The sequence below is a fragment of the Squalius cephalus genome (assembly GCF_949319135.1).
Source record: "Squalius cephalus genome assembly, chromosome: 24".
Taxonomy (NCBI): domain Eukaryota; kingdom Metazoa; phylum Chordata; class Actinopteri; order Cypriniformes; family Leuciscidae; genus Squalius; species Squalius cephalus.
In genome coordinates, this window is record NC_137145.1 from 22,857,634 (window position 1) to 22,878,375 (window position 20,742).

A 20,742-nucleotide genomic window follows, 5' to 3' on the forward strand; every position below is an offset into this window, starting at 1 on the left:
CATGAAACATTTCGTTGTAAACAGTTCTGCTGCTTAATATTTCTGTGGAACCGTTCAATAATAAGTTGTAATAATAAAAAAAGATATCACTGACCACAAACTTTTGAATGGTTGAATAATTGTTTTTATAACATATTATGTAAAAAAATAAATAATCATAATTGATTAAATTTTACAAATGTCAGGGACGAACTGGACTGAGATGATATAGACGGTATATTTGAGATGGTATATTTATTTTGTAGGCGCCGTACATCATGTTTGCTACTTTATCAACTGGTAAGCCGTCCTGGCAGAGATGGAGGAGGCCAATTTTGAGAAAATTAATTTTAAAGGAAATGAAACCGTGAGCTTTTATTTGAACTTTTATTGAAGCATTCATTAGAGAAGGCCTATCTAGTTTCTTTCATCTTTCGGCAGTTAATTTATGCTGATGTGGAAAATTACTAGCCTACATGTCATCCGTAATACATTATTATGAAGGGTCTTTAAATGAGCATATGGAAAAAAACATACTTGACTCTTGTACCTTCAGTGTAGCCTTCTGTATGAGTAGTACTAACCGGGTTTAACTGTGCTAGCATATTAATAGCTTAATGCTCCTTTTAAAAGCCATGAGAATTCTTTAAATCTCAAGGAAGGTACAATATGTTTTATCTAAAAGGCTGTTTATCGCATTTCAGCTGGTCGTTTTGACATTTAAGTTGAAGCTGAAAACGTCATATTCAATATTTTAGGTAGGCTAATCCTGTGAGAAACCAATGCAATTGGTGTACCGCAGCATTTAACTGAATTTTCAGATATACCAAAAACAATTGTGTGCAAAATGCAAAGATGTCATTTTGAATAAATTATTTTATGTATATTTTAATTGGCTGGAATTAACTTTGTGTGTGTGTGTGTGTGTGTGTGTGCTGCCCTCTAGTGGTCTAATGAAACGTTTATTCATAACATGAGTGGTTAAAAGAGTATCTTGTAGAATGACATATATTGTTAAAACTACTGAAATTAAATGATATAAAATTATATTTTAGCATGTCTTCTACTTACGCCATTTAACCGATAAGTTATTATGCAACCCTAAAGTTTCAAACAGTATGAGCTACATTGTTGTTAATGAATATTACATTGCAAGCTCAGTTGGGCGAATGCATTCGTTATCATCTCGTATCAGATATATCGTGATTTTTAAAGGATTTTGTTTGTGTGCGTGTCCTAGTAAATCCTACATTATGGGGGCTCACAAAATGTCCCCACAAAGATGGCAGTATCCGAAATCTTTGTTGGGACTTTTTTCTTGTTGTTGTCCTCATGAGGAAAATGGCTATAAATCAGTGATGTTTTTTTAAATGTTAAAAAGCAGAAAGTTTTCTGTGATGGGTAGGTTTAGGATTAGGGTCAACGGGAAAGACTATACAGTTTGTACAACATAAAAATCATTAAGTCTGTGGAAAGTCCCCATAAAACATGGAAACCAGGTGTGTGTGTGTGTGTGTGTGTGGCAGCTCACTGAATAATCTGTGTCAAAGTAAATTTCTCGCTGTAAACTGTCATTAGCCACAGTGAAATATTATTAATAAATATAATTAACAAGCGAGTTTTTACTTTTGATGATTGTCTGACATTTATTTCCCTGCTCTTCTGAAAATTAGCACTGTATTCATAATCAACTCTAATATATAACCAGTGTTTGTTTACTCTTTCATTGACATTCTCTGTCTTTTAATGGCCTCTAATGCAGCTGCTTCCTGATCGCAAAGCTATTTTCCTATAAGGAAGTAAACAACTAGAGAGGTTACATCAGGGTGTAATAATGCACGCCTTTCTTACCAGGTAGCGTCCAAATGACAGGCTTGGTTTATCACGACAATGCTAAAGCCGTTTCGCTAAATCCCTTAAAGGGATAGTTCACCCCAAAGTGCAAATTCTGTAATCATTCACCCTGATGTCATATCAAACTTGTTTGAGACTTTCTTTCTTCTGTGAAACACAAAAGTATGGAAGCTGGTTCCGTCACGGAATAAAATAAATAAATAAAATTAAATACATTTAAAAGAGTTGACCTTTTCACAGACTGCGATGACGCGTTTTAACGGTCGTCAGCATCGTAAATCCTGCAAAGTTATTTATATTTTCATTTTTCTTTGAAATGTATGTACATTTATAACACTATACATTTTATATTATATTATAAAAAAAAAATGATATTGGTCTTTCCCTCTTCTGACTGCTGTTATCAATCTCTCTCTATTTTTTCCCATTTTTTTTGAAAGTGTCACCACTCTATTGTGGTGTTTTCTTTTGCTATTTAAGCAAATGGGAATTTTTATTTTTATTTTTTTTTTACGTTTAGGCTACACAACTATGACGACTTCCGCTTCTGAGAAACCCATGTGAAAAGGGTGAATAAATTGTGACTTTTTATTTTTCTAAAAATTGCGAGTTTATATCTCAGAATTCTAAGGAAAGAAAATCAAAATTGTGAGATATAAACTCGCAATTGCTAAATGTTTATTTTTTATTCTGTGGCGGACACAAGCTTCTATACAAAAGAAGAGATTTTGAAAAATGTCACTGCTTAAACACATTTTTGGGGTGAACCATTTGTTTAAATGTAATACTTTTCTGTCCAGAGTTAAGCAGAGCAGGTTTAGGCAGAGTAACAGATAGCGGAGAGATAGTTAGTCATAAACAGAAGAGGTTAGAGGAAGAGGAAGGTTACAACCATTCCACTACTCTTACAAACATAAATCATATTCTCTTGTCAAATACAGGCACAGAAGAAGCAGAGTTTGCAGAGCATTGAACATGGAAGGAAGTCTGCTGAATTAAGGACAAATCCAGAAGGAAAGACATGAAGACGCAGAGGACATAGGAAAGTACAGATGTCATGACATTTATTCAAGGCATGCTACAATTAAATTTGATTAGGAAAAACGTCAGCAGGGTGGGTAATAAGAATAATAACTCTAATAATGATTATGCATAATAAGCCATTCATAAACAGAAAAAAAAAGAAATGCTTTCTACAAAAAATACAAATAAAATCTCCACTCAGTCATGCACTGCAAAAAATTAGAAAATATGTTTCTTTAATAGTTTATCTTCTATTTGCATTTATTACATCAAACTCATAAACTGGATACGCTCATGTCTCTCCCCAATTCCCACAAGTCACATAAACTGCTTTACAAATGAAAGCTGGTACTGGTATGATATCAAAATACAGAAGACAAATTGTGTTTTCTTTATGTTAATTTCCATAAATATAAAAACCAGTTCATATTGGTGTGTTTGTATCTTGTTCCCCAAAACCGTTTTTTTTTTTTTTTTTTTTTTTTTTTGGCCAGGTAAAAAAAACAAAAAAAAACAAAAAAAAAAAACAATAAAATAAAATAATAAGGGAACACATATGTACAGCATTTGTTTCCTTTTGGTAGTGAAACATTCATAAAAACTATAAATTAGGTATTTCAAAGCATCCTGAGATCAACTCAGGCACTTCTGTATGTGCGCTGTGCTTGAGCGACACCTCAGTTAGCTAATTTAGTCTAGCCCCTCCCTTTATGCAAATTACACTGGTCAATTAGCATATTCATAGCCCATAAATTTAGTCATGAGAAGAGAATAGAAAGCATAATGGCTGAAATTTGAAGTTTAGATTGTAAGGGTCAATTGCATCGTAATAAAGCAATAAACTATCTCAGTCTGAACAGTGCTGCATCAGTTCCAATTCAATCAAGTCCTTTGGTTTCAGTGGTTGGTTTATCGTCACGGTCTCGAACGTTTTTAGAGTAAAGCTTTTTAATGGAATTGATGACTAAATAAGACAAAAAGTGTAACCGCTTATCCAGATGGTGGCGACTAGCGTAAGGCTGTTCAAATGAATCCATAAGGGCCCGATAACATTCACAATCGTAAATGAGTCTAGTTTGAGGGGGGGGAAAGGATATGGCTTGACCTTTCTGAGGAAAACAATCCGAAAACAGACTGCGAGACACGTGGAAAAACAGACTCGTAACATGACCGAGAGTGGAAAATACAAGAAGTTTGTCGGTTTCTGATATATAGCCAGGAAATAAGTTACAAATAAGCTAGATGAAAGGCACATAAACTTTGGTCCTGCATTATTTGTGACTTTTTTTTTCAGTAAAAAACCATACACGTGTGTGTAACTGTTCGAGTGAGCGCGGATATCAACGAGAAAATGTCTTACAACACAGCGGAACGTTGTTGCCTGAGTCAAGACGTGGTTGGAAACATGTTTCGCTTCGAGAAACAAAAATGAATGACTTCTGTGACACGTTTATGGAGTCTGGCTTTTCTCCTGTTGATACATAAAAAGCATCGCAGCCGGGAGCAGGTCGGCGCTCTGCATATATTTCACCTCCCGACGGACGCCATCGCACACGTCAGTGGACGTTACGGACCCGGATCTGCTGTTGTGAAGAGGCAGAGTGACAGACAACAATCTTGAACCAGTTTTCACACTCTTAATATAGAAAATCAACAAACCCCAAAAAAAAGAACAAAAAGTATCACAACAGAGCAAGAACGAAACAGGCCAAAACCCCTAAACTGAATCAATTATAAGGTACAGTAAATAAGATACTCCAAAACACACACACACACACACACAGGTGGAGGTCTCAGACATCAGCATCACTCCATAGCAAAACGGAAGGCAGACCTGAACACTCAGAGCCTATGCTGTGGGCTTCTGGGTCTCCGCGAGGATAATTAAATGGGGTGCACAGAAACCTTTTGGTCTGGTTCTCAAGGGAGCGCCTGGAGATGGAAGGAACTCACGCTTTACACGGCACACTTATCCTACAAGCTGTCGTCATCACTTTCCTCCTAATCTCCTGACTATAACTCTATTTGTTCACTGTAGAAATTAGATAGCCTATAGGTTCAAGCTGTATTTTTTAATTTTATTAACATTAATGACGCAGACAACAGCAGGAATATTAGGCTGCTGTCACTTTAAGAGCGAATGCACGAATCGAATATACTAACACACATCCGGTTTCTTTCTTAACTGTTCACTTATGACATAACCGAGAGAATACTTGAGCGAAAGAGGAATCAATTCGGTGTTCCAGCACTGTCTCTCTCTGCGTACGCGCGCTTCGAGTCCCGATTTTCACCTCTTCTTCTAAATTGGCAAGACAAAACATGTCCAAATGATAAACTTTCACTCTATGTTGGTTAAACAACTTTACAGTTAATCCGCGAATTACATGCGTGCTGAACCGCGGGGCCTGCTCAGTATGGACGCGTCCCTGTCCCCAAAAATGTTGGTACTTCCCTCCACGTTTTCTGCTGCGGATCGTTTATTTTCACCACGCATGCACACCAGTTATGTGATCATAATCATATTAGATGATGTGATTGATTCATGTTGATTTCTGAGTGGTCGTTCCCATGAAAAACTCGCCAACATCACATTATGGTTTGTTGGAGGTTGCCAGAGTGTTGCAATATGGTTGCAAAGATGTTCGGAGTGGTTTTAGTGTGTTGCTGTGGTGTTCAGATGGTTCCTAGTTGGTTACTTACTGGCCCAAAGTAAAAAGAGCCCAACTCCAAGTCTCTAGACACGGCTTGGGTGTTTCTTGAGCAAGTCTATGCGATTTTTTCGCCCGTTTTATCGTTCGCCAGACGAAATTTGCGTGTGATCACTTAGAAAAGAAAAAAACTTCACAGATGTGCTCATAACAGCTCGTAAATTTCATACTTTTTAATCAGAACTATAAGCATGTTTACAGCAACCTCTGTCTCTGATCTCTAAATTTTTATATCAGAGATGGAGGAACTTTGTTTTTGGCCTAGAAAGGCTGTACGTAACAATGGTACGCGTGTCTAGCACACATATGTACACACACTCACACACACACACACACACACATCTGCGAGGGAGAATAGAGACCCACAGCATGCTCTGAACATTGTTGAGTTCACCGTTCATTTGTCTAATAAGAGCATTCACAGCACCATACATCATAACTTACATCTCATATCATATTAAGACCACATGGTACTGAGTCCCCACAAAATGCACATCTATAAGAGCTACACAACAAAAAGATAATAAAAGAAAAATCAAGATCAAAATAAATCAACCCTCTCACCAATCCCACAAAATAGTACATAAGATATTTCAGTTAAAATGTCTAAAACCTATTTGATTATGAACACATAATAAGGCACGTAATAAGAAATTAGGTAAATACACAGTAAATATGATTTTTTTTTTTTCACCATGATTTCTTGAATGATTATAGTGGTACAAAAACCCGATGAGGTTTCAAATTTGATTTTTTTTTCTCTTCCATAAAAAAGAACAAATTACCAAAAATAAGTAACTTTTTTTTTTTCTCAAAAAATCTTGACAATCCTTAAGATATATAGACCTGAATAGTTTGCTTTAAGACTGTAAACTTCAACAAAATTAAATTTCTTTTGAGAAGTGAAAGCGAAGTTTCGAATCGCTTCAGGTGAAATCAGTCAAAGACAAAAAAAAAAGTCACTGTCCCTTGCCTTGCATGAACATGAAGATTGTTGAATTGTTAGATAACTGATTTCAAACGGGCTTCGACGGAGGATATAGTGCTCAGGCACAGAAGCTGCTCCCTTTAGATGCTACTCAACGGGTCTACGGTGACCCTCCTTGGAATGTTAAGGCCAGATTTCGCTAAATGAGACAGCACCTCATTCGTACGCACAAGGGAGACATCATATATCCTAGAGAGTCCCGATGCAGCCGCTAATAATACACAAATACTAACTAAACACGTACACACAGAATCAGCTTCTGTATGTGCTCACCATTGCCATGTTCCAATACCTAGTAAGCTGCCTACTTAGACGACATTTTAAGGCATCACAGGCGCGATCCCGACACAAAGGCTGTTCCAGCCTTCTACGATATCTAATTTTGGCCAAACTCTAAGGCAGCATTGCACGTATCCTTTGTGGATGAGGCAATCCCAGAATGCATTGTGATAAGCTCATTCAAATTCAAGATGGAGGGTGAATCGATTGTAAATATACTTTAAATTCTTTCAATACTGAAAATATCTATAAAATTGTTTAATTAAAAATGTTTGGTGTTAGAATCAGGTAAAAAAAACACAAAAATTAATCATTTATATGATCAAATGATTCCAGTAGAGTTTGATATTAGCATGTTGCTAAGCTAATGTTGCGACAGTCTATGTTAGTAATAGTAAATATTGAGCATGTGCTATGAAATTTTACATTCATTACAGCATGTCTACACAGTTCCCGCATTATGCTGCAACATCTCAAGGCTTTCTACAACGAACGCTTTGTGTCCAGTGTAGATAGTGTTAGAGAACCGTGTTATTAGCTTAGCAACATGCTAACCTCAAACTATCTCTGTAATGAGCTTAAAGAATACATAGCACATGCTCAATATTGGCATGTGATATGTATTTCTACTACTGGAATTAACATGCAAACATCTAACTCCACTAAAATCAATCGAATCAGAATGCCTCCACCTGGAGGAGATGCTAGTTTTGGAGTGAGTATTTCCATTATATCAGAGTCTTTGTATTGTTGGCTTACAAGATTCACTCAGAGTTAACCTTCTCCACCTCTAAAAGAAAACCTCTGGTCTGGACTCTATCGGAGTCAAGTTTGCTGAGGACTTTGATCTGGAATGCTCTAAACTGACTAATAGTACTCACATGGGCTTACATGGCGAATAGGTCTTAGAAGGCAGCTGCCAATGTAGCAGCTCACTAGGTTTTGGGAACTAGGTGGCGTCTTCGTGTCAATCCGTCTTACTCATTCCGTTAATATTTGGTTTGCTCAGATACAGAGGCATTTAGTGTGGGACTGCAAGGCAAAAGAGAGTGCCGCCCTCTTTTTTTCTGTGACTCAATGGTCTTCACTACGGTTTCTATAGAGCCCATGGCTGCAAACTCTCACACCTGTGGACAGAGCCGAGGAGTGAAAGAGCAGAGGACAGAACCTTCTGCCCCTGCGTGGAAAGATAGAAAACAAGTAGAACGAAAGGAAAAGACTCAACTAAGAGCAAGAAGGGGAACAGAATGGAGGAAATCGTCAATTTCCCAATCGAGATCACGGGCTATACCATTCACATTGAGAATTTCACTTAGGAGGAGGCGGAGCCTCCTGTCAGACTGGGCGTTGCTGATTGGAGTGTTCCAGTAGGGTTGACAGCTGGCCATAAGTGTTCTGAAATGATCGTGCATGTTTGAAAACGGTCGCCCCGGTTCAGAGGAACCCGATCGACTGGACAATGACATTGTGCGCCACTGTGCGCAGATGTTCTCTGACAGCTTTGCAGGTGCAGAGAGCCCACAAAAGGCTGGTCTGTCCAATATAAAATTTCCATAATACAAGAAAAAAACAAAACAAATCACGCCATTCACTATCTATTCACAGATGCCTACCATCTGGCTATACATCTTTGCACAGTAAACAGATATGAGGATGCCTAACATTCCCCACGGTGCCTGTCTTCAATTCAAACCAATCAAAGTGCAGAGAAACAAAAAGGTTTGTAAGCCGAAACAGCTGCGATTGAATTTTAAATGCACCCATTTTTGAATCCATAGCAGTCTTGTTTTAATGCTACTCAGAAGAAAAGCACAAGCCTATTGGTTGAGGCCATCGCTACAGATTTTTTTTTTTCCAGCAGCACCTTAATGACGATGTCAGCGACATTCAAACGGTGGCCGTGCGTCCAAAACATCCCACGGGAAATAGGGCTCTCCGTCGAAACAGCCAATGAGAATGAAGGTGTGGGTTTTGGGGGAGGAGCAGAGGAGACTCCGCCTTCACTGGGTCTGGGGTAACAAGGCCATTGGGCTACAGGAGTGTCAGTCTCCAATGTAATCGGCAAGTGTGCGGTAAAGAAACTTCCTCAGCATTGACTTTTTTTGAGAATGTTCATCTCGTGTTAGTTTGAGTTTCACATCAACGAAGTCCTCACCAGTAGACTATAGAGGGAATCTTACTTCCTCGACACAGAAGTTCCCAGAAACGTCACATTGTCATGGATATCGCATGTGTCTCCAGCCCTGGTATCGCGAGAGTAACTCACTCTCCGACTGTCTAAAGGTTCTGCAGTAGTCTCTTATTTGCTTTTTTTTTTCTTTCTTTTTTTGGGAAAATCTCTAAAACTACCCCATGAATATCTGTAATGATTTTTTTTTTTTTTTTTGAGTTTGTCAGTCAGTCATATTCTCTGGATGAAACAGTCAGACTGCTGAAGGTAGAAGGGCTGGAACGGGGAGGATGGGGAAAGGGTGTGTTTGTAGTGAAGCGGGTGCTAGATGGTGGATTTGGAGAAGGACACTCGCAAATGGTGGTTCTCTCCCAGGTCGTGGTTGTGGAGGACGATTAGAGCCTGAATGGCTTCTTCCACCGAACCCAGCTGGATCAGCGCCATCTTGCGGTCCTTCCTGTCAATCATACATGGATAGTGAAAATCAGATACTGGGTGATCATGAAACAAGCTAAAGTGCCACATCGCAAGTCCTCATTTAGGATCAGTTGGCCCAACCGTAATAAGGTCAATGACATAAAGAGAGGGAAAATATATAGGAAAAATCTTTAGAAAAGCTAGTTTAAAACAAGTGCCAAGTTACCTTTTGCATTCTTCTTAGTTTATACAATTTCTGCCATTTTTAAATTTTCAACAAAAGTTTAAATGACTCTAAAAATCGTAGTTAAATTTATAGTTATAGTTAAATGTGGTTTAACTATAAAGTGAAAGGAAAGACGTAGAACGCCAAACACTAGTCCCAAACAGGTGAATGAAAAAACTTCTTGCGGTGCGTAGATCCCAAAAAATACCTCATAAATCAGAACAAAGATCCACACACGAAAAAGCTCACAAGATTTTATTGTCCAGAGGCCACAATAAATTGCAAAAGTGCAAAAAAGCACATTATTGTGGCCTATTTTTGTGTGTGAATCTTTTTTCTGATTTTTAACAATAAAGTATCTCATGATTTCCTTACAAAAGACACAACTTCAGTCAATGCTCCTAGAGGGCCACCTTCTTCCAGAGTTTAGCTACGCATGTTCACATTTTATTCCTTGTTAATTTAAAATCCTTGTTCTCTTTCTATCACGTACTGATTTTGCCCAGTTAGACGCGTTCCTGGGTCAACAAATTTTGTTGATCCAGGAACAACATTCCTGTCCAAAAATGTTGTCCCAACCATATCTCTACTCCTAAACCTAACCCCACCCATAACTTATCCCCCCAAAAATCAGAGGGAATAACACTGGTGTAGAAGCACCTGTCCCTGATTGTAAGCCTAAACTTGTCCCTCAGATCTGATTGGTTGATAGGAATATGGAACATGTTGTACTCTGTGAAATCAGGTTGTGCCTCTTTCTAGCAGATGGTATAGACATTGTTTATAACATACGGGTTTCGTGTTTTCCCAAAACAACTCATCCTTATCGGCCGTGTCGTCTTGAAAGAAAGATACAAGCAGACTATTCCCTGTGTGATAAATGAAGGCTGAGAACAAAGAAAACAAATGTGAAGAGAACTCACTGGAAAAACTTGAAGGCCTTGACCATGTATCCAGAACTGGCAAACAGGTCTTTCAGAAAATCATCCGTGGTGGAGGGACTGGGGCGTGGAAGGAAAGGAACAAAAATATTATCTTTACAGAGGACAAAAACAGCACCTTATCTGATGCCAACAACAATTCAAAGAGTAATGGAGGACTTCTTGTGCAGTGAAACAACCGATATATGATATGATAATATGGGTGGGGTGATATGGATAATAATCATACATCATGGTACGAGTAATTTTACATCGCTCTAATAATATGCATTACAATATTGTTTCTTTTTCTGAAAATTCAACATCTACAATTTAATACTATATATACACATTATTTCCCCCCAAATTTAATACTATATATACACAAAATTTTCCCCCAAAAATGAATGCTTAAGTTATTAGTCCAGTAAAATTAAGTCTTTGCAGCATCTGACCAAACCATGTATTTTTAGTATACCAATGCTGTATTTGGCCTGTGGTGCCCCATGTGTGGGTGTTTTCCAGTCACTCACGGGATATTTGAGAGGTGCAGGGTGGCGGAGGGGGGGAAGATGTTCTGGAAGTTCTTGGAGCCGGGCTTTTTGAAGCGGTGCAACGGGCTCCCACTGAAGTCTTTGGTCAGGCCCTGGTCCTCCTGACCCTCCCTAGGGAGCTGCACCGTCTGGTGCTTTGAGATGGTCACACGGATCACCTTACCATACAGACGCTGACCGTTCAGGTGGCTCATCGCTTAAACAAACCATGAGATAATGTGTTAAAGATAAGCTTGAACTCTGAGACACATCATGTTACACTCTTATGCTGAACATTTGAACAGTAAAATCTCAAGCATAAGATCGATTTCTATCAGGTTTTCAACAAACAAATTTTGTACACTGCCTCTAAATACTTAATTTTGTACACACATTTTGCCTCAATCATGAAACACAAGCAGAGCGAAATTTCTGTGTAAATCAATAGCAAAACTATTATTACATAAATTTGTGTAAATTGTTTGAAAAAACATTCTTGCGTACATTTCTTTGTAAATCATGCACAATACAATTTACCTTTATGTTAATTTGTGTAAATCGTTTGCAAAATGATTCTCACATAAACTACTGGATAAAATGTGGATAAAATCATTCTTAAGTTAATTTCTGTGTAAATCAATCAAAACTATTCTTACACAAATTTCTGAGGAAATTGTTCGCAAAACCGTTTACCTTTATGTAAATTTGTGTAAATTGTTTGCAAAATCATTCTCGCATAAATTACTGTATTAAATGTGGATAAAACAATTCTTAGGGTAATTTACGTGTAAATTGTGCATAAAACCATTCTTATGTACATTTTTATGTAAATAGTTCGCATAAACCCTTTTACGTAAATTTGTGTAAAACGTTTGCAAAATGATTCTCACATAAATTACTGCATTAAATGTGGATAAAATCATTCTAGCGTAAATTTTTGTGTAAATCAATATCAAAAATATTCTTACAAAAATTTCTGTGTACATTTTTTGCAAAACCATTCTTACGTACATTTCTTTGTAAATCATGCACAAAACCATTTACCTTTATGTAAATTTGTGTAAATCATTTGCAAAATGATTCTCACATAAATGACTTTCTAAAACGGGGGTAAAACAATTATTAGGTTTATTTCTATGTAAATCAATATCAGAACTGTTCTTACATAAATTTCTGTGGAAATCGTGCATAAAACTATTCTCATGTAAATTTGTGTAAATCGTTCACAAATTGATTCATACAAAAACTACTGAATAAAATGTTGATAAAACCATTCCTACGTACATTTTTTAACCCAAAAGCAAAACTTTTCTGTGCACTGTACTGTACATTGTTCACAATTGTTTAAAAAATGTCTGTACAAATCATTCTCAAAAACATTCTAACACAATCTGTGTAAATAGCTGACAAAATCTAAATGCAAATTATAAACAAAGAATTGTATACAAAAATGTATTGAATGATTTACACAAATTAATTCTGCTTGTGTTTCCCAAATTAATTGCTCACACGTTCTGAATTCGCTGTATCCACTCCTGAAAAACCACCTTGCCGCTAGAAAATAAATCTATGCTTTTTTTTTACAGATGAGACATCAATACATCAAAGCATTCACTCCTGCATTTAAATATGGTTATCACAAACAAAAACAAAAAAAACCTTGGCAGTGTGTGCATGTCGCTTCATAGATGAAAGATTCTTTTAGAATCTAATTTAATATGCCGCAAAAATTGCATCAGAATTTTTCTGTGTATCTACACAAGGAATTATTATGAGACATTTAGCAGAAAAGCAATATTTCATCCATGTTACTGGCTACATCCAGCAAAGATACAACCACACTGAAATGTAACTCTAACACAGCCACAGAATACACAGATAAATGTGATCAAAGGATGAAGACAATCAATCGAGATGAAAAGGGTTTGTGTGTAATGCCTGACGTACCGAGCTGGGCTTGCGTGGCGTCTGCCATCTGTATTAAGGCATTCTCTTTCTTGTTGAACAGAATCTTGACTCTGTGAACGTCTCCGTAGACTCCTACCCGGATAAAAGAGAAATTGACATCTTTTTTCTGTGCTCAAACACACCGTGAACACAATTTACAGCAAATAATCCGTTATCTGCAGATCTCAGTGTTTCATTATTGAAGGCAGAGAGCGACAGTAACCGATCACATGCTCATAGAGTGGGCAAACATAGAGTGATTTTAAAGGATATCAGTCACACTAAGGTCTGTCTCTGATGTTGACAGTTATTAAATTGTGGGGACAATAGCAATGACACACACTGAGTGTGTGCGCAATACTGAGGATTTCTACCATTCATATGATGGGACACACAACACACAATCTGCAAATAATCTCCAGACTGTGTATTTTGTAAGGAAATGGTCTCATCGCTCACCCACTATCCTCTACTGCCTTCATAAAAACTGCCGTCTGCACATCTAATCTACAGGAGGAGTAATACATTTGTCCTTACCGAATAAAATGAAGAGTTCGTGTGGCGATATACTCTGCAAGAGATGAAACATTATCAAAGACATGACTGGAATAAGGTCAAATGAGTAAGTGTGAAATGCATCAAGGAACATTAACAGATGTGGTGATTTGCTATGAAACATGTTGACTGATGCACTTCGACATACATGCTGATCAGTGACCACTAATGCTGCAGAATTAAATGACGTGTCTTGTGACATCAGTTGCCTGGACTGAATAAAGCAACATGGAAATAGCAAAAGACTGAAAGGAATCATTTTTAAAGGCTGCCGTGATATATAAGGCCAGTGCTTATGCATTAGTGTCTGGATAGTCTTCTTGTAATACTATAATCTATGGTAATGGCTCAGACTAGTGATAGACTCATATATGTATCAGGCATCCTTAAATAGTGGACCGCGGTCCTTATTCCCGACTCCTGCTTGGTTTCAGCCGGACAACAGACATAATGACAACAGCCCCATTTTACCGTTTCTACAGTTTAAAGTGCATCAAAACAACAGAGCTGTTCAGACCACAAGCACTCAAGGTCGTTTACGGTAATGATCTTTCGGCGCTTAATTCTCTAATGTTTTTATCTAGAGCCAAACACACTTCATTCAAGCGCTTTCTGCTCTGTGTGTGTTGTTCTCGCTCCAGCTAAAGACGCTAAAGCACTGCATTAAAGGGATAGTTCACCCAAAAATGAAAGTGATCCCATAATTTACTCACCCTCAAGACATCCTAGGTGTATATGGCTTTCTTCTTTCAGCCAAACACAATCAGAGTTATATTAAATAATATCCTGGCTCTTCCAAGCTTTATAATGGAAGTGAATAGTGAGTTTTTGAAGCCCAAAAAGCGCATCCATCATCATAAAAGTAATCCATACGACCCCAGGAGGTTAATAAAGGCCTTCTGAAGCGAAGTGATGTGTTTAAGTTAGAAAAATATCCATATTTATAACTTATAATCACTGGCTTCCGGTAGAGGTCGTGCGTGAGTTTAGTTCCAGCGAAAGAGTGACCTCGCTACAGAAGGCCTTTATTAACCCCCTGGAGTCGTATTAATTACTTTTCTGATGGATGGATGCGCTTTTTGGGCTTCAAAATGGAAGGTACCATTCACTCCCATTATAAAGCTTGGAAGAGCCAGAATATTTTTTTAACTCAGATTGTGAAAGAAGAAAGTCCAATACCTCTATGATGGCTTGAGGGGGAGTAAATCATGGGATCAGTTTCATTTTTGGGTGGACTAACTCTTGAAGAGCTGCAGATGACGCGGTTATTTTAACAACGGTAGCAGAAACACGGTGAGCAGCAAAACAGATCGATACTTTCACTGAAGAAAACACTGCAGAAAACAAGAATGCGGCAAATATAGTTATTTTTATCAGTCATAATCTGACCGTTCAAACCAGATTTGTCACAAGGCGTTTTTTTCTTCTACGTTTAACATTATTAATCAGCATGGATAGAGCATTTCATAATAAACAATATTATAATTGGGAAAATGATTTGTAGAGACAGTATATATTGCCATTAGAATTATTACACATACTTTTTGTCTGGATGCCAATAACTAGATTAGCAACTATATTACCAAAAACAATGTAGGTTAATTAGTAGCTCAGACACACCAAAAAGAAAAAAGTGTGAAAAAAGAAAAGAACAAAAATCCTTAAAACTGCTCTATATCTATATCTAGTCCATAAAACTCTAAGTAATGTGGTGCTTTAAATTCATAGCGTCACATTTTCAGCCAAATCATACTCATTATCATACTGAAGTCAACATATAAAACCCTTCTTTTGTGGAAAAACAAAAGCCCCAATAATTTAGGCAAGTGAAAATACTATTAAGCAGAGATGCAAAGGTCTCGCAGAGCAGAATGATTCGATATAAATTGTTCATGCCGTTTACTGGAAATCGAGGATGGCACAATAATGGACCACCCTGGAAAATACTCGATGATGACGATTGTGAAAATCCACTAGAATCTAAAAAAAAGGGCAAATGCTTTTTGAAGGGCACTTAACTTTATATTAAGTGTATTTAACTACTAAGTACTAAATGTTGCATGTGGGCATCCTGGAGTTTATTTTGAACTATTTCCTAAAGACATCATCAATTTAATGGTAAATCCACTGTATATTTGTGGTAGAAGGGTTCACAGAGAAGGGCACAGAGTGGCTTGGCCCTCATGGGAAGGTGGTGTCGAGGGTGGGGGTGGGGGTGGGGGGGTGACACTCACGTCAGGGTTGAGGTTGGAGACGAGGAGCACGGAGTGGATGGTGGTGGGGGTCATGCCGTGGATGGTCATCCGTCCTGTCATTGCTGATGAAGGGATGGTGAGAGGTCCCAGAGCACCAGGCATCGCCTGCATAGACAGACCTGACCGGACCGGTGGGAAGAGGGAAGACGGGAGACGGGAAGAGACGTAAGAGAGTTGAAGGGAACGTTCTAGAACAATCATTTTTTACAACCTGTCGCTGTTTTTTTTTCTTCTTTTCTTCAGATAAACAACACAAGGTCTTCTTGTAATAGCTTATTAAATGAACATGTTCAGGCATGCTGGGTGATTTTAGTTCAAATTAATATTGAGTTGGATGGTCAGGGTAGTAAGAGGTTTAAATGAAGCCAGCACAGAAGAAAAAAGTGCTAAATAATATAGGACGGGACATTTGTAATATTATTAAATGGTACTTGATTATGTCAGCAGGAAATAACTGTTGTGTCGGAGGTGGTGGAAATGATTTCTCTCGGAACAACATGAGAGTGAGTAAATTATGGCATGATCATTTTTGTGTGTACTATTCCTTTAAGAAAGTAAATATGTTAAATAATTCCCCAGTGTTTAAATATTAGGTCAGTAAGATTGTTTGTTTCCAACTGATCATTAAATTGATCAAAAGACAGTAAACACATTCATAATGTACCTATGTCTATTTCATATTATATTTCTATATCATCATATCAGAATGATTTGTGAAGGATCATGTGACACTGAAGACTGGAGTAATGATGCTGAAAATTCAGCTTTGATCACAGGAATAAATTACGTTTTAATACATATTCACATAGAAAACAGTTCTTTTAAAATGTATCAATATTTCACAATATTACTATCTTTACTGTATTTTTGATCAAATCAGTGCAGCCTTGGTGAACAGAAGAGATTATTTAACAGTAGTGTATATTATAATATTATTATATTAGAGTAGAGTAGTAGAGTATATTATATTATTATTATTTAACATATATTAAAATGTTAAATATAAATATTTAACATATTTCTCTTTATATTTGATATGCCCTAAATAAAGAATATGCTCTAACTTTTAGCTATTAAATAGTATTTTATTTTCCCAATGATGAAACTGAAGAGCAATATGATCCCAGGTACACTTAAATTCGATTTATTGATCATATAGATCAAAATCGGTAGCAAACTAATCAACAGCCAATTCAAAATGCAAAGCTGCACACATTGCTCAATCTGTTTTCAAATGTGACGTCGATACTCGATACTGTGTTTGTGTTCATTGCCTCTTCAGTTTGCTCACTTTGCTGGTGACAATCTAAAGATGTGTCTTGCAAGAGGCTCGAGTGATGACATCGTAATACCTCCAATTATTCAGTCTGAGCGCTGGCGTGAGCCGCACGACATTGCCTCCATTACTGAGATGTGTGTGTGTGAGAGACTGACTGAAAGCTTACCTGCCTGAGGGAAACCGATAGCGGGGGCGAAACCAGCCGCCCCGGGGTATGGAGAGGAAATTATCCCAGGAGCCCCTGCGCACACACACACACACACACACAAAAAGGGTCACCAACAATGAACAAAGGATTTAAAAGATGAGACCACAACTGCATAACAGGATACTGATAGCAGTGTATGTGTATCTGCCCAACACAATGAAGGGATAATATGTATTCATGATTCATAAAATGACTTGAGACATCTATTCTTGAGGCAAAGATTTGAATTTCTTTGGGGGCATAAAATAATACTGTACATGTCATGGTTATACATCTGTTTTGATGTCATAATGAAGATAAAAGCCTCATTACAAAGATGAAATTCATGAAAAATAAAACATTATTAAGTAGTTTGGAACAATCTTTTATTATTATGTCATGGAAAAAAAAATGGAAAAAATAAAAAACCTGTTTTGTTCGTTTTTAATATTATTAATATTTGAGGAATACCACATTATATGGTGTGACCAACAGATTCATATAAGAAAATGTATATGTTGCATGTTTACAGGAAATGATTTCATAAAGAAGATCCTATGACCTCATGACTGTGTCAATAAGTCTATTAAAAATAAAAAAATAATTAGCCATTTATTGACATGGCAAGGTTAATGCATAATCCCCAAAACACACTTTATGAATTAAATATATCCAAAAAAATACTTTTTACCTTGAAAATATATATTTTTTAAAAACAAATACTTATTACAACTTACAAGTATTCGTCAGGAAAATAATTGCTTATAATTATTTTTATTTGAATTTGATGGTTACACCACATTACAGTCATTAAAGTCATTTAATGAGTCATTAAATGTAAACTTTTCTTGAAAATGGCACAAAAGTTTCTCAAACCATACAAAACCAGCATGAACACAAATTTAACTCGCATTTAACTCGGCACATGTGTTTTATTTTTTCCTGCAGACACTCTAATTTATCATTGACTCACTTGATAAATTTGCTTTATAAAATAACATAACATATAATCACTAACCCTGTATGAGCCTGAAATAAATTATGAGAAGCACAATCAATAAAATAGGGGCACATACATTTGCTTTGTTCTCCCTATATCATCACTGTTTTATTATCACCAACTGATTTCAAGCTGAATATGGCTTGCTGAGACACGCACGCTCAAGTAAAGCACAATTTGCTCATCTAATATCTTGAATTCCCAAGTGGGACGGGCTTAAGTGTGACACCATTGTTTAAAATGGATTTATCCAGCCTATTTGAGATATAAACCTACAGAGCTCAGTTTACATACATTTCAAAACAATCATATTGACCACAATAAAACATTTTTCACGAGGGGTGTTGCGCTAGAAGACCGACAAAAGGGCAGTGGTCTAATAAAAGCTGCCATTTGAACACCTTTTATTGCTGTGGCGGGTGTGTGAAGACGTCACAGAGCGCCCCTGAGATTCCTGCCTGCGCCCAGAAACAATTCATCAGCTCTGATTTACACACACACACATGAACACACACTCGCCTTATCAGAATCCACACTGCCTCTTGCTCTAAACAGCGCAAGTGATTTACCGAGCCTGAGACAACAAGATGCGTGGATGGACAGTCACAGTTATCTTCCGCCCCCTCTGACAATCTCACACACACACACACACAATAAATCTGCTCTGCAAACGCTGTCCGGCCCACATAACTTTGTGTGCATGTGCGATAAGGCGTGCCCTTTGATAGTGAGCGCGCTACGAACAGATAGCATTATAATAAAACACACAGGGAATGAGGAAGGGAGGAAAATATCTGTTTTACACTGGGATTTCAATCGTTTCTAATAGAAGTTTATTAGATAAATGGACAGGTTTGATTAAAAAACAAAATGTCAGTATACACACGGATGAAAATTAATGGGGTATTCCGGGTTAAAATATCAACAAAGCGTTAGGTAGATAAAGCATAAAGTCATCATGAAATTAGGAATTTTCAATTTTTATTTCATAAGGAAAATTGCAGTAATTGTTATCTGTGCACATAATTCATGTGCCCTCATAATCTTCAATCAAAATAACTTCTCTTATTTCTTACTTCTCGATCATCTCCTCTCTGATGATGTGTTTACTGGCGCGAGGGCGGGGCAACCTGTCACTCACATGAGATCCACCAATAACAAACCACAACCATCCAATCAATTCCCCACGGACAAAATCAAGCCCTGTCCTACATTTATTCTTGTTCCAGAAGCCGTTTCACTCTGATAAATGTCACAATTGCCGACTTTAAGGTGTTTTTTTACCCAGAATATTCCAGCAGAAATGATGTGGTGAAAAATCTGAAATCAAAGTGGATATTTTACAATTAAATAGTGCAAATTTTCTCCATGCCATACATCAAAATGTACATTTAATCATAATCCCGTAGTCGATATACTATTTATTCTACATCAACTTTTGACAAATATAATTTTGTAAAATATTACATTTAAAACATCTTCAAATGTCTTGTTTCGTCTATGATCACGCGGCCTTGTTCAAGTGGATTTTGGTATAATGTGGGATATTGTTCTGCTGATGAAACACTGCAAAAATATCTTTCCAAGAGATTTCATTCAGGAGACAAAAAAACTCAAAAAAATGAGAAGTAATCTAGGAGCTTTATACAGCGGATGACATTAAAGATGTGTTAAGTCTATCCCTCACATCCTCGCTCTCACACCAGTCATGGCGCTGCTCTGAATAACGTCTATACTGTATAAGGAGAAATGTCTTAAATGACTGTAAGTGTACATGTCTTACCAAAAGCAGTCTGCATGGAGGGGTCCATGGTAGGCTGGCCGTCCCCTGAGGGAAGGTCTAGACGGGTGAAGTCCCTGCTCTTGTCGTTGTTATATTTCACATTCAGACTGGTCAGCTTGGAGAACTCAACACGCAGAGTGCAGCAGCCGTTGTAGATGTTCTGCCCATCCAAAGACTGCAGGGGAAACAACATTACAATGCCATTCTCTTACAAAAAGACACAAAGAAATAAGATTTTGCTTAAATAAAAGGAAGACTATATTAGGGCAATTAAAGCACAATTTAGGGCACTTTTTCCATTTTAGAAAATATTAATGCAAACATGGATCTCTTTCTCATTATAGTACTGATATATGATCAAACTTAGGGCTCACACCTTTGCAAACACGAGACATTGGGGATAATTTGAGTCAGTTTATGTTTATATCATTTCTATCTATCTATCTATCTATCTATCTATCTATCTATCTATCTATCTATATAATTATGTTATGTTTATTATGTTATATTATGTTTTATCCTTTTCCTGTTAGATTAATGCAGTCACACAGGTAACAGAAGCTTGTTTGTCTTTCCGATCACAGGACATTGAACTATTCCGGCACGTTCTCATTGATTACACCTGCTCTGCTTCAT

The 20,742-nt window shown here is 37.2% G+C and overlaps 1 protein-coding gene across 5 annotated transcripts in view; it reads right to left on the bottom strand.

Moving 5' to 3' along the window:
• Window positions 1-3,087: 3,087 nt before the first annotated feature.
• Window positions 3,088-20,742, bottom strand: part of ptbp3 (polypyrimidine tract binding protein 3) — a 70,685-nt gene continuing 53,030 nt past the window's right edge. For all 5 annotated transcript variants that reach the window (XM_079861879.1, XM_079861882.1, XM_079861880.1 and 2 more), the window contains 8 exons: window positions 20,107-20,281; window positions 17,303-17,377; window positions 15,837-15,976; window positions 13,585-13,618; window positions 13,048-13,140; window positions 11,101-11,317; window positions 10,571-10,648; window positions 3,088-9,461 (listed from right to left, as the gene is read on the bottom strand). In XM_079861879.1, the coding sequence (XP_079718005.1) occupies window positions 9,329-9,461; window positions 10,571-10,648; window positions 11,101-11,317; window positions 13,048-13,140; window positions 13,585-13,618; window positions 15,837-15,976; window positions 17,303-17,377; window positions 20,107-20,281 (945 nt within the window). In that variant the 3' untranslated portion in view covers window positions 3,088-9,328. The remainder of the gene's footprint in view (window positions 9,462-10,570; window positions 10,649-11,100; window positions 11,318-13,047; window positions 13,141-13,584; window positions 13,619-15,836; window positions 15,977-17,302; window positions 17,378-20,106; window positions 20,282-20,742) is intronic.